This window comes from Heptranchias perlo, chromosome 28 (assembly GCF_035084215.1).
Source record: "Heptranchias perlo isolate sHepPer1 chromosome 28, sHepPer1.hap1, whole genome shotgun sequence".
Lineage (NCBI taxonomy): Eukaryota > Metazoa > Chordata > Chondrichthyes > Hexanchiformes > Hexanchidae > Heptranchias > Heptranchias perlo.
The window spans coordinates 33,227,911-33,242,891 of NC_090352.1; the positions used below are offsets into that span (position 1 = coordinate 33,227,911).

The 14,981-nt window shown below is 42.2% G+C and overlaps 1 protein-coding gene across 5 annotated transcripts in view; it reads left to right on the top strand.

The window, feature by feature from the left end:
- Positions 1 to 10,639, top strand: part of nf1a (neurofibromin 1a) — a 276,274-nt gene extending 265,635 nt beyond the window's left edge. For all 5 annotated transcript variants that reach the window (XM_068008408.1, XM_068008404.1, XM_068008406.1 and 2 more), the window contains one exon: positions 8,171 to 10,639. In XM_068008408.1, the coding sequence (XP_067864509.1) occupies positions 8,171 to 8,313 (143 nt within the window). In that variant the 3' untranslated portion in view covers positions 8,314 to 10,639. The remainder of the gene's footprint in view (positions 1 to 8,170) is intronic.
- Positions 10,640 to 14,981: the final 4,342 nt, after the last annotated feature.

A 14,981-nucleotide genomic window follows, 5' to 3' on the forward strand; every position in this document is an offset into this window, starting at 1 on the left:
AAGTTGGGGGGGTGGCGGGGCAGTTCTTTTTTAGTTCAGAAAAATAAAATTGAGGTGACACGAACTGGGCTGCTACCACATGTTACAGATGGTACCAGAAGGATACCCTCAGCTGCCTAGATAGTGGGCATTGAGCTGCATCATCCCATGTTGCTGGTCACTGACTTCCTCCACATTGATGGAGTGAGACTTTTTTCAGGTCCATGAAAGCTGTGGCATTGTGTGCAGTGTCCAGATGGCCATATGGGTGCCATTAATAATGCCTTGGACTTTGGGAATCTGTAATGCAGAAAAATGGCAGGGCCCTCTCAATCTGTTATTCCATGTGAAAATTACACAGGTTTTTGCCTTCAGCTCATTGGAGTGTTAATTGCCATTTATGGCTTAAATATGAAGTCTTTTGATTTCCCTAATGGGCTGGTAGATAAAGATACCACCCAGTATAGTAGCAGACCATAAAGTTGCACGTTTCATTTCGACTGGGCAATATCATCCTCCCCTACTGCTGCTGATATCTATGATGCTTTTTGTTACCTCCAGGTTCAATCTTTCCCAATGCTGTCCTTGCCAGCCTTTCTAGTTCCATCCTCCACGTGAATTGTGTATCCTGATCCAAGCATAGCCTGTAATTTTTTTAAAAAGTAGTTACTAGTTTACCAGGGTCTCACTGGCATGTTACTGAAGGAAGCCCTCTCCTTTAGAAGTACTGCATGCTGATCACAGCTATTACTGCAGCAGGTAATATAAGCAACTTTCAAGAGTGGTCACCAAGGAGAATTCATTCAATCTTGTGGGTATTTTTTCCCGGATTTTGATCTGCCTGAAGCTCAATTATCACCATTTAAATCCTAAATGAGAATGCTTAACCAATCAAATTGCACAGAGGACACAAACCCACCTCTGAAGTAACTATGTCCAATACGTTTTCTCTAAAACCCTTGATGGAGAAAAGAGGTACTCTCTCTCTAAATATAGAGCACTATAATAGCTCTGTTCATGTTGACAGTCTGTAACTTCATATTAAGTGCCTCTTTGTTCTTCAACCCACTTGTCCCAAACACACAGTAATGCACATTTTCAAAGGATCATCCCTTTTGATGAAAAATATTATGGGGTGGCCCGCGGTGGCAAACGGATGTGACATTTTAAATGTTTGTCCAAAATATTCTTCTTTTCTCATCACCATTCACTTTTCTCTCTCACCTTGTTTCCATGAAGCTTCTCTACCTTGTTCTAAATCAGCAGTTTTCATTCAGACACAGTATTACAAAGGTACTTATAAAAAAAAAAATTTGTATGAAGTACTGCCATTTGTTAACATAGGCCATCCTCTAGGTTAAGATTGCCTAAGTTATTCCAGTATAATGTGGGGGTGGAGGGGGGGAACCTTAACCCCACTTAAGCTTGTCAATTTTTTCTTTCTGTTCTGAATTGAGACTGCTTTGTAGCCAGAGTTGAAACACATGTAAAATGAGCTGCCTCAAAGGTTAAAGTGAGTCTGGCCATCCGAGCTGCTTTTTGAAAATCAGTTACACAGGATTATGGCCAACTCCAAGATTTTTTTTTTAATCCTTTTTTCACCCTCCAAAATAGTTTTCGTTAAACAGCAGCTGCTAAATGCATTGCAAGGGTTGCTACATTCCTCTCAACCTGTGTGGGGAAATAGTCAAAATCAGGAAAACTAACCCACAATATTTGAATAACTCAATATTTACATTTTTATGCTATTTATATATGCTTTTTATGGGATATGATTTCCTCAAATCCAGTTACAAATTAAGGACGCTTCAGTCTGCTATGTGTTTCATTTGTTGGCCTCCTCCCAGCACTTCTGACTGGAGGATGAGAGGAGATTAATGCCTTATTATATTTTAATTGTGTGCACTTTAAGCCTTAAACTATGTAGCATCAAAATATAAGCTGTTAATCTCTCTGGTTAAGTGTGTGGCACATACTATACTTCATGCTGCAACTCCAAAAGAAAGCCTTCGTGCTTAAAATCGTCCCAGGAACATTTTTAAAATGCAGAAATGGCGCTCTGAGATCAGGACAGTTGTGAGGTGCGGTATACTGGCATGGAGGCGTGACTAAACTGGACAGAGTGGGAAGCTGAGTCATCCCTGGGACATGGACTGGTATCTTCAACAATAATCAGGCTCCTTAACAGTCAGGTTCAGTAACCCCTTCAGGCTGCTACTCCATGATGATGATTCATTAACTTTCCTTTCCAAACAAAATTATTCAAAAATTTACGAATAGAACAAGAGACGGTTAATTATAAATTCTTTGTAACTGATTTTTTTTTTCCCTGAGATGGTGGCTTTCTCTCTCTATCCCAACTTGCATTGCAGCCTGCAAATTGCAAAATAGTTATGTGTGTGCATGTGATGTTACTGCACGAGACATTCACGACTGATTACTTTGCAGTCTGATACCTCCAGCAGACCAGCCAACTCGAAACACGTTTGGGAAGAGGGTGGATTGAAGTATGAGTTACTATAGAACGCAATGATTTTAATTCAAGCTTGCTAAAACTATTTAAGTATTCAGTAAAAAGAAATGTGAACAGCTGAATTGTGCTAATTCTGACATTTTTGGTACCTATTCACCTTATATCTGTCCACTTCAGTTTCTAAATTGAATTTTTATATTTGCTTCTGCCTTTGGCCACCTTTGTCCCATGTTATCACAAGGTTGCAGGGAAGGTTTGGATGGAGAAGGTTCTTTTGCCACTTTGATCTCAACCTTTCAGAATACCAGCCCTCCCATCTTCCCATTACAGCATTCAGGTGCTACGGAAATAAGCCCAGTGTCTGGGCCTCAACCATCCTTCCTGGAAAGCCCATTCCAGATGTTGATCACCCGTGTAAAGAAATGCTTGCAGTATTGGCATTGGAAGTGCAGTTGAGTTTTCTGCCTTTTCAGCTACCCCATCAATCCACCCAGGGAGCTATAGACCACTTGGCTTAACCTCAGTAGTAAGAAAGATACTGGAATCATTGTTAAAAGATTGGATAACAAAACATTTGGAGACGGAAAACATAATGAAAAAAAGCAGTCAACATAGATTTCTAAAGGGAAAGTCACATTGTCAAAATGTGTGCTTTTCAGCAAGGGTCACTGGGCAGTAACCAGGAGTCTTAATTCATTTTTCAACCTCCTTGGCCTTGCAGCACTAAGGTCAATTGCAGTGCTGCACCTGCTGCCCAGTTAACCCAGTACAGACTGGTGATAGAACCTAGGACATCTCTTTCCTGCACGGCTCACTTTTTTAAAAAAAAAGACAGACTTGCATTTATATAGCACCTTCCATGACCTCAGGACGTCCCAAAGTGCTTTACAGCCAACTAAGTACTTTTGAAGTGCAGTCACTGTTGTAATGTAGGAAACGCAGCTGCCAATTTGCGCAAAGCAAACACAAACAGCAAAGTGTAAACGACCAGATAATCTGTTCTAGAGATGTTGGTTGAGAGATTAATATGGGCCAGGACACCGGGGAGAACTCCCCTGCTCTTCTTCGAAATAGTGCCAGGGGATCTTTTACAATCACCCAAGAGGGCAGACGGGGCCTTGGTTCAACGTCTCATCTCAAAGACGGCACCTCCGGCAGTACAGCACTCCCTCAGTACTGCACTGGAGTGTCAGCCTAGATTATGTGCTGAAGTCTCTGGAGTGAGACTTGAACACACGACCTTCAGACTCAGAGGCGAGAGGGCTACCAACTGAACCACGGCTGACATCTAGTAAGAAATTGATTATTTGGTATTTAAAAGGTGGCGATGCTCACATTAAAGAAAAGTATATTCAGTTGTTTCTATTAAGAATTTTTTTGAAAAAGTGAGAGCTGTGCCTCTGAATCACCATTTCCTTATGTTCTGCATTTACCTTTATTGAGCAATGGTTGGAGTTTGGTCAATGCTATGACGGTGGCTTCAATCAAAACCTGGCTGTTGTGGTTATCAGGACCTTTCAGGCAACTCTCCAGACCCTGAGCACATGAAATGAAAGGCCATAATGGTTAATTATTCGCTTTTCTTAAGGGAAAACTTACACATATATACATGCTCACCCAAGTGAGTGGTGACAGTGGTGGGGAACGTACATGTCCATTTCCGACAACGCTCAAAGTCTGGGCGCCACTGCTAAACTTCATGGGGTGGTTTTGTGTTCTCCACTCGGCACTGGGTTAAGACTACTCAAACCCAATTTTACTAAGACTTCGAGCAGGTTAAGGGGACAGTGGGTGAAAGACCTTCAGCCCAGTGATTTAGGCCAGAACATAAGTGGCATGAATACAATTCTACAAGTAGTTCCCATGCCAATCAGGGTTTTTTTCCCCCTCAAACACTCCCTCGCCACAATAATTATTTGCTCCCTGACTCGAGTTACTGATCACAACTCTGAAATAATCAAACAAGTCAAACACTCGACTCCCAAGTTAGTGGTCATGTCTTAGGGCTGCATATCATTTAGACTAGTTTATCTTAGTCTGTTATCAGTCAGTTTTTAATATCTCTGAAAACCTTGATGTGGCTACAAAGTAACTTCTTTCCAGGTCCAGTCTCACATTCGGATTTTAGATTGCAATTATCAAATTGTACACAAATTTAACTTTTTAAATTGTTAAGAATATAGAAAAATGGGTTTGGACAATATGATCTTCGGTAAGCAATTGGAGGGAATTTAAGTAACTTCGGAGTCTGACTTGCCCTGTTTGAACCGCAACTATAAAAGAAGCAGTATACAGGGGTGGAGTACATTACCTTGTTTGCTTAGAGGACGATGTGCTGTGTAGGGCCTGTCAAGGGATGTAAAAGTCAACTCTCTCAAAATAATGCCATTTATTGTGCCACTATCTCCACTGGAAACTACTGGTTCTTGGCTGATAATTTAATCATGCACATTTGATGCTCTGGGTCATTCACTTGGGAAGTACCTCATGAAAACACACACAATGTTTGGTTCTTCAGCACAGCAAAAGCTGGTTGTATTAACCAGGTTTTACAGATGCTGCAGGTACTGAAATGCAATTCTATGTAAAAGGCACACATCCTGTTTATGCTTCATTTACCTTCCTGTAATTGGCTGGTTATCTGATACTGATAGTGACTGAACACAATTTACTTGCACTGAAGAGCGAGCCTCTTCAACAACAACTTCTAGCATTTATATAGTGCCTTTCACAAAGCAAAGCATCCTAAAGCATTTCACAGTTGGGTGTCGGACTCGAGGATGGGTGGGGAGGTGACTGAAAGCAGAGGGCTAGGTTTTAAGGAGGCTTTCGAAGGGGGGAAAAATGTAGCAACAAAAAGGAGGGCGTTGCAGAGTGTGGAGGCAAGGTGGCTGATGGGATAGCCACTGATGGCATAGCAGAGGGCCAGGGAAAAATGTGCAGTAGAGGGTGTGAGCAAGGACACAGGGCTGGAGGAAGTTGCAATGGTTGGAATTGCCAAAACTATGGAGGTTTCTGAAGACAAGAACAAGAATTTTGAATCTGATGCATGGAGAGCTGGAAGGCAAATGGAAGCTGGCAAGAATTGGAATGAGAGGCGAGCAGCATTTTGTATGGGACAGGATGCAGATGGTGGAATTATGGATGTCTCAGATTTTATGCACGGTGAAGCTGTTTTTCATCTTCCGAGCAATAAGCCTTTATATAGATCAGCCAGAAGGATGTTGGAAAATCAAGGCTGGAGGTGACAACAACTTGGGTTTATATAGCGCCTTTAACGTAGTAAAATGTCCCAAAGTTCAGTGAGGGTGAGGTGGGGATAAAGGGTTAGAAGCTCATCCCAAGATCAAGCAGGATGCGGAAGTTGCTGCAGTCAGGTGGAGCTGGATGGGGCTGGAAAAGGGGCGAGCTTAGGAGCTAGTGCACAGAGATTCCATTAGGACAGAACAGGATGGCTTTGCTCTTGCCAATGTTGACTGCAGGATATTGGATAGCACAGCAACAGTCATGGAAGAAAGAGTGCAGGTGGAGAGGTAAAGCTGGTTATCACTGATACATATATGAAAGTTCTGGCCCCATGCCTGTCGATAATGTCACCAAAGGTAAACATATAGATGGGAATTCGGAGAGGGCCAAGGATGCCACTTGGAATTTTTCCCCTCAAATTTCTCAACTCCTCAAGATACTAATTCACAACGGGATATCATTTCAGGGATGCTGGCTGCATTCAAGTACCTTGTCCAATCAGCTGGTCTTCACTTGAGCTCAGTGAATGCTGGCAGGCTACTTGGCCATTGCAGCTGATCCGGATCACGTTCTCGCCTCTTACCAATACACGATTGCTTTCCAGAAGGATCAGTGGAAAGCAATCATGAGAGTGATTTTTTTCCCCCTTCCCTAGCTCAGGGGTTCTGAATTGTTTGAAGGAATAACAGAGTAGACAAAGACAATGTAGTGGGTGTGTTTTACATGGACTTTTAGAAGGCCAGGGCGTGTGGAGTCAGGGACCAGGTAGCAGAATGGATTGAAAGGTGGCTACAAAACAGAGGGTAGGAGTTAAGAGAAGTTTCTTGGACATGCAGAAAGTAGGAAGTTGTGTCCCGCAGGGATCCGTGCTGGGACCACTTAGTCACCATATGCATAGATCCTTTCGACTCAGAAATTGGCGGTATGGTGTCAAAATTTGCAGATGATACCAAATTGGGATATAGGAAATTATGTGGAGGAGTGCACCAAAATATAGGAAGACATAAACAGGCTTGAAGAGTGGGTGGAAGCACTGGAGAAAGTGCAGAAAAGATTTACAAGGATGTCACCAGAATTGAAAGAATGCAACAATCGGGAACGATTGAGCAGGCTGGGGCTCTTACCTCTGGAAAAGAGAAGACTAAAAGGAGACCTGATCGAGATCTTTAACATTGTGAAGGGGTTTGGTAGGGTTACTGTGGAGAAACTGTTGCCACTTGTGGGTGTCCAGAACAAGGGGACATAAATATAAGATTGCCTCTAACAGATCAAATAAAGAATTTAGGAGGAATTTATTTTACACAAAGTGGTGAGAATGTGGAACTCACTGCCACGTGAAGTGGTTCAGACAGTATGGTATTCGAAAAGAGGCTTGTTGTATACAGCTGTTACAGATAAAGATGTTATTGGAAATGCTCATCATCCACAACAGAACCTGATTGGAATCTACAGTGAAGATGGTCGTCTGAAACTCTGGAAACTTGAAGGATTGATATTGATGGTTGTTTCCTTTTACACCGTCAGGGGTTACGGGGGGAGGGTCGGAAGAGGTAATTAGAGTGGAAGGCGGTTTGTATGGAGTATAAACACAGGCAAAAACCATTTGGGCCAAATGGGTTGTTTCGATGCTCCCTCCCACTCTCTCCGCGCTTGCTGGCCCTCCCCTCCCTCCTCTTCCCCACCCACCCACCCCCCCACACTTGCTGGCCCTCCCTCCTCTTCCCTTCCCCCCCACCCCTTCTCTTCCCTTCCTCCCCCACCACCCCCCCCCCCCCCCACACACACTTGCTGGCCCTCCCTCCTCTTTCCCCCCTCCCTCCCCGCCCTCCGCGCCATTGTTACCTCTGGACTCGACTGGTCCAATGCTTTCCTAGCCAGCCTTCCACCTTGCATCCTCCTCTGTACTGGGTTAGTTAGTTAGCTGGAAGTAAACTTGAGCTCATCCAAAACTCTGATGCCTTTATCGTAACTCGCACCATGTCCTGTTCACCCGTCACCTTTGTGCTCGCTGGCTTACATTGGGTCCCAGTCTGTAAAACACCTCTATTTTAAAATTCTCATCCCTGTTTTCAAATCCCTCTGTGACCTCGCCCCTCCCTTTCTCTGTCACCACCTCCAGCCCTACAATCCTCCAAGATCTCTGCGCTCCTCCAATTCTTGTCTCTTGCACATCCCCGATTTTCATCGCTCCACCATTGGCAACCGTGCCTTCAGCTGCCGAGGACCCTAAGCTCTGGAATTCTCTCCCTGAACCCCTCCACCTCTCTCCTCCTCCTTTTAAGACGCTCCTTGAAACCTACCTCTTTGACCAAGTTTCCTGTCCTAATATCTCCTCACTTGGCTCGGTGTCAAATTTTGTTTGATAATCACTCCTGTGAAGCGCCTCGCGATGTTTTACTACTATAAAGGCGCTATGTAAATGCATAACTTAAGTGAATAACTTTTACCATGTACGTTTCTGCCACTTTATAGGAATCGATAAAGAGAACGTGGAGCTTTCGCCAACGTCTGGACACACCAACAGCGGGCGAATTCGTCACGGGTCCGCAAGCCAAGTGCAGAAACAGCGCAGCGCTGGCAGCTTCAAGCGGCCCAGCATTAAAAAGATTGTGTGAAATGTTTTGTGACTGACCCATCCAGTCTTGTTGGGTTTCTCCCAGGTGAAACCCCCCTGCCCCCACCAACCCCCCCCTCCCCCCACCCAAACCAAGTCATGATGCTGCACTTAAAAGGTTTCTGTTCCAGTCACATCAGACGTACACTACCTGATGATCAACAGCCGAAGATTGCCCTGCGACCACTTCTTAATTCTTTTTCTTTCACGCAGCCAGTATTTTCTGCACAGTTTCTAGAAAATTGTTCCAGTTCACAGAATATGAAGTTCCAAAACGAAGAAGAATTTTTATTTGGTTATGCCATCTTTATTTGGGGTAAGGGGGGGGCAGGGTTGGGTGGGGGGGGAGAGATGAAGAAAAAGGCACTGAAATTATCAACACTGTAATATCTGTCAAAACATGGAAGCCATTAATTGCAGAAAGGATGGTTCTACCTTATTTGCCTTTTATATGATAATGAAAAGTGCTTAAAGTACCTTTACTGTCTGTGCACTTTTCAGCGATCAACAAAAGTGGCTTTAATGGGTAGGAATTAATCACGTCCATAGGTGATTTTTGCTTTGAGGAGAACTCCCTGTGTTTCGTAAAAGAAACCTTTAAGCTGTAGGTACAGTAACCAACCACCATGTTTAAAGCACATTTAACACACACAAGGTAGGTCCATAGCAGCAATCATAGAAAATGTACATAACCATTGCATTTATTTTACTGATTCCGCAAATAACAAAAGACTTTGTCTTTTTTTTATATTTGTTTACAGTCCTGGAAAAACTATGAATTAAAATATGATATGCAAGAACTTTGCCAAAATAGATAATTATCACAACAAAAAAACTTAGTATTAAATTTGTGGTATTCAGCAAATGTGACTCCTTTAGGGACAATTGTGTAGCTGCCATTATGTCACGAGAAAATGAAACAGCAACAATATCTTGTGCAATTAACAAAACGTTTCAGTGTGGTCTTAAGAATGGTGCCCTGGAGACGATACTGTTCACAGTCGAATGCTAATCAACCCGGGACAGCTGACCTGAGGCTAATATCACTGTCTTGGATTTAGTTTCTCGGTTGGCTGGTCACAGATACACACACACACACACACACACACACACACACAAATCAAAGGTGTTTCTCTCAGTTAATGTTATGCAACAGACCTTACTGCAAGAAGTCACTGCTAGTGTTGGCCACAGATTTTTTTTAAAATGCAGTACGTTCATCTGTAAATAGTTTTTGTGTAAAATTGACAAAGGTATATTTACTACACTGTAAATACATGTGATGATATATTGTATTATTTTGCTTTTTGTAAAGCAGTTAGTTGCTGTACATGTATAACATAACGAAATTTGATTATTCTAGTGTCAGTAATGTTAACTTCTCTCTTCCCTTCCGTTGCATTTTGTGTCATTAAAAGAGACAAAAAGAAAATGCTGTGTATTGTTACTTACAGGTTAACATCAGGCAAAAACTTCAGAGAAAACGTTTAATGCTCAAACTCAAAATCCCATTACTACCTATTGTAAGAATTTTGAACCAGCACAGGAAGCCGGTGATATGATGCAATTTAAACTTCTTTATTATTTGTATGTAGTGATGAGGACCCCTTAATTTCAGGTATCTGTTACCTCACTACCCCCTTTCCCTCGTACTTGGTTTATCCCTTTTTTTTTGGTGAAGTAAATGGGTTATAAGGGGTTGTGTGAGTGATCATTCAAAAAAAAAATGGAAAAACTCATTCGAATTTTGTTTCTAAAAGCATTTTCAGGTTCATAGGAATTGCTAGACAAAAAAAGACCAAGGTCCATCTCGTTCGTCGTCTGCCATCCTGGTAGTTGCAGGATACAATGATAACTGAGTTGTTGACTAATCATAGCAATCAATCTCTCTCAATTAGCCTGCAACAGACTCAGACATGAGACAAAGAAACCCCCAGTGGTGGAGAGCTTTGGGAACCATAGGTCCAGTGTCACCTGTTCCTCCCAAGCATGCTGCACTTACCACATGTCATGTCTCAAATCCCAAAATATTATGTGAAAGAGATCTATCTAATTTTCAGGCAGTACAAGTGTGTAATTACGATGTAAAGTTACAGTATTCCTTTTCCTGCTCTCCACGTACAGCCTGCATATAAATCTTGTAAATGTGAGTATTCTTTGTATTTGAATTTCTGTAAATATTTGTTATTTTCAAGTCAGTCATTTATTTGGTCAGGCACATTCCTCTAAATGTGTGTGTACCTAGATCACTGTTTATATCAGATTTGTGAAATCAATGAGGAAAAGGGATTCTGCAGCATTAAAATGAAGTTTGATCTTTCTAACAATCCTGCATAGATAATCTCTGGACTTTTCTTCCTCTCTAGTTTGTATGGCAAGTTGTTTAAGCTAACTCGTGACTGAAATCAGATGATTCACTGTTGTTTTTGATATTCATGAAGTGAGTGTGTGCGCAAACAGATCTCCTGTGGCATTGCTCCTAGTTAGAGGTTATGCTGTTTTAAAGCAAGGATATTATCAACAAAATGTAAGTGAAGGGACTGTTGAAGACTTTAGGAGGACATATACAGGTTAGCAGAATGGGCAGGCAAATACAATTTAGTGTGGAGAAATGCAAGGTCAGCATTTTGGGAGTGTGAACTCAATGGAAAGACACATTGAGGTCTATAAACCAAATTTCTTTCAAGTGCAGATAAAGAAAGCTGTAAAAAAGGCATTTTGGGTTTTATAGATACTGCAGGAATGTAGAGTACAAAATCAAGGAGGTTATGATAGATTTCTACCAGGCAATGGTTAGGCCACAGTTAAATACTACATGCAGTTTTGGGTGTTATATTATTGAAAGGACATTAAAGCCATAGAGACTGTACAGCATAGTTTCATCTGGATGATGCCAGGGAGGAGAAACACTAATTATGAGGAGAGAATTGAGATAATAGGATTATTTTCACAAGCAGAGAATTGCAAGAAGAGATTTGATGGAAGTTTTAAAATTTTGAAGGTTTTGATAGCGAATAGGGAAAGACTATTGCCTCTGGTTGGGGAGTCCGTGATGAGGGGTCATCAATTCAAACTGGTCTCTGAGTGAGGCGAGAGGTTCACAGGAATTTCTTTGAGCAGAGTTGTTGAGCATGGAACGTTTTACCACAGTGTGGTTGAGGCAAAATTTAATAAACATTGGAAGCAGAGACAGATGCAGGGCATGTGGAGGAGAGCAGGACAGTATGATCAGTTTGGAATTATTCTATCAAGTATATATGCACACTCCCATACACATACCTGTATATACGTACATACCTGTGTGTGTGTATCCATACCTCATTGCTATGGGAAATACAACCATGTCTGTATTACACTGTCTTCATAAATACTCCCCGACAGATATTTGAGAATTTTACCTTGTCTTTTTTATTCTTTCATGGGATGTGGGCGTTGCTGGCAAGGCCAGCATTTATTACCCATCCCTAATTGTCCTGGAGAAGGTGATGGTGAGCCACCTTCTTGAACCGCTGCAATCCATGTGGTGAAGGGTGTTCCAGGATTTTGACCCAGCGACAATGAAGGAACGGTGATATATTTCCAAATCGGGATGGTGTGAGACTTGAAGGGGAATGTGCAGGTGGTGGTATTCCAATGTGCCTGCTGCCGTTGTCCTTCTTGGTGGTAGAGGAGACGGGTTTTGGAGGTGCTGCCTAAGAAGCCTTGGCAAGTTGCTGCAGTACGTCTTGTACATGGCACACACTGCAGCCACGGTGCGCCGGTGGTGGCGGGAGTGAATGGTTAAGGTGGTGGATGGGGTGCCAATCAAGTGGGCTGCTTTGTCCTGGATGGTGTCGAGCTTCTTGAGTGTTGTTGGAGCTGCACTCATCCAGGCAAGTGGAGAGTATTCCATCACACTATTGACTTGTGCCTTGTAGATGGTGGAAAGGCTTTGGGGAGTCAGGAGGTGACTAATTTGTCGCAGAATACCCAGCCTCTGACCTGCTCTTGTAGCCACAGTATTTATGTGGCTGGTCCAGTTAAGTTTCTGGTCAATGGTGACCTCCAGGATGTTGATGGTGTGGATTTGGCGATGGTAATGGCTGTTGAATGTTACGGGGAGGTGGTTCGACTCTCTCTTGTTGGAGACAGTCATTGTCTGGCACGAATGTTACTTGCCACTTATCAGCCCAAGCCTGGATGTTATCCAGGTCTTGCCGCAAGCGGGCACGGACTGCTTCATTATCTGAGGGGTATTGGGCACGGACTGCTTCATTATCTGAGGGGTATTGGGCACGGACTGCTTCATTATCTTGGTGTGCTACAACTTTATGTATACATATTATAATGTATAGGCATGTGTGTATTTTTTGTGTATATAACATATGTAAGTTACTCTTGTCCTTAGGGACTTTGTTTATACTGCTGCTTTCAGCTGTAAAATTAGTGTTGGAGGGGGGGGGTGCGGGGAAAGAAGAGATTCCCACCCAGTGGGCCTCGCCACAATCCTAAGACGAGCGGAGTTGTAGCCAGGTGAAAAAACATTTTTTTATGTTCAACAAAAACTTGTAAATTTACTTTAAAAATCCAAGTTTTTCACTGTACTGTGACATTTCGAAGGCTTCACTTGGAATCTGCCCTGAAGTTATGCAACAACTCCGTGCCCTCGTATGGAAAAGGCAGTCTCTGTGACAAATTGAAGTACTGTATTTATGCGTACGCCACTAAAGTTGTAGCACGTTAACAAGGTGAGGTACAATTCTCTAATGTCCTCTGGGAAGCGTTTACGAGGACACTTAGTGCAATAAAGATGTGGTTTTGTTTCCTGTGCCATTGAGGCCTGTATTGCTTGCAAATGATTTCCTTCCCTTTACTCTCACTTCACAAGTGATAAACCATCTGTTGCCATTGCCTTTAGCACCATGGTCAAGTGACAGCCAATTCTGCAACTCAAATCCACAATGAGTTTTATAATGCGGAAGGTAGTGTTGGGCTCTCAGCAACTCTTGACTGATAATACTTGCTAAACAGGAAATCTATAGTTGGGAAACATGGTGCTTCTCCCTGACTGTGGTCACGGATCGGAGTGCTGCTAAGTGGAAATGCTCCAAAGCACATTTTGTGGAATTCTTCAGGTCACTTGTCAAACCAAAGCACCCCATGGTTGAAATAAGGTTAGGTTCACTATTTAGATACATATCAATAAAAGCAGATTGGTGTTGTCTCCCTGAGTCTGTTGATCTCTGATCATCGGTACTAAATGATGTAGAGTAACATATACATTTTCATTGTGAAGGGTACAGATAAGAATCACTGGTGTCTCGCAAGTTGGGGTTATTTAAAATAAAATGAGATGCCATGATGGAAGAGTTGACGTACCAGAAGAATGACTAGTGTATCTTCAGCCCCAACATTTCTGCCAGACTGTGCTTTCAGTGCTGTATTTGTAAACCTATGTGCACAGTTATAAAATGCATTGTACTGCAGAAAAAGACTTCTGCTTCACATTCTCTGTCATAGGTCCTAACTCTCCTTTTTAATATTCCAATTAGAAATCAAGAGTTTTTTAAAAATCTTCCTCCAACATTCCAGGTTTCTTTTCCCCAATACTATCAGCTGTGCTGCCACTTAACATGGGAATTGTGTTCTTTGTTGGTCGATGGATTCAGTACTGTATTATGCTATGTCTAATCTTGGTTTAATTACAGGGCTCAGAAGGTCATTATTTGTGGATGTCATTTTTTAAATGGAACACAAATTAAAAATTTGCCATTGATATTTACTGGGGAACAAAACAGTTGAGTATAGAAGATTAAGTGGAGATCTAATTGAGGTGTTTAAGATGATTAAGGGATGTGATACGGCAGATCGAGAAACTATTTCCTCTGGTGAGGAGTCCAGAACGAAGGGCCATAACAAAACTGGAGCTAGGCCATTCAGGGGTGATGTCAGGAAGCACTTCACACAAAGCATAGTGGAAATCTGGAAAACTCTTCCCTCCACCCACCCCCACCCAAAACAAAAAAACGCAGTTGATGCTGGGGGTCAATTGAAAAATTCAAAACTCAGATTGATAGATTTTTGTTCGGTATTATGGATTACGGAACCAAGGTGGCTAATTGGAGTTAAGATACAGATCAGCCTTGATTCAAATGGCAGAACAGGCTCGAGGGGCTGTTGTTCTCAAAGATGATGGTGGGTGCCATTGACCCTTCTGTAGGAGTATTGTGCTGATGCTCTTACCTTCACCTTGGGGCCCCACTGCCAGTGATTTAATTAGTTTCCAGTCTAAGGTTTCGAGTTCAAAGATTTCCCTCCTAGTGAGGCTATTATCCATCAGTCAAATCATAATGCTTTTAAGTATTCACAACTTTCTTTTGCAGATACCAGACACACCATAAAGTAGTAGGTGCTAATTAAACAAAGGTGCAGATACTTTGAGGCAATTCATGGACAATCTGGTTCATTTGATACCTACCTAGGTCATACCCAGTCCTATTGTGACCATAGCAATATTTGTTTACAAGCTGTAACTGAAAAATAGTAGCAGTAAAAGGTAATTTAAAACACAAACTGTACTTGGGTACAATTATTAAAATCACAGTTCATGAAAATGTTACAGTACTCAGCTATTTCAGCAAGTTGGGAAATGGAATTAGAGAATATAACACCAATAACAAGAATGAAAAA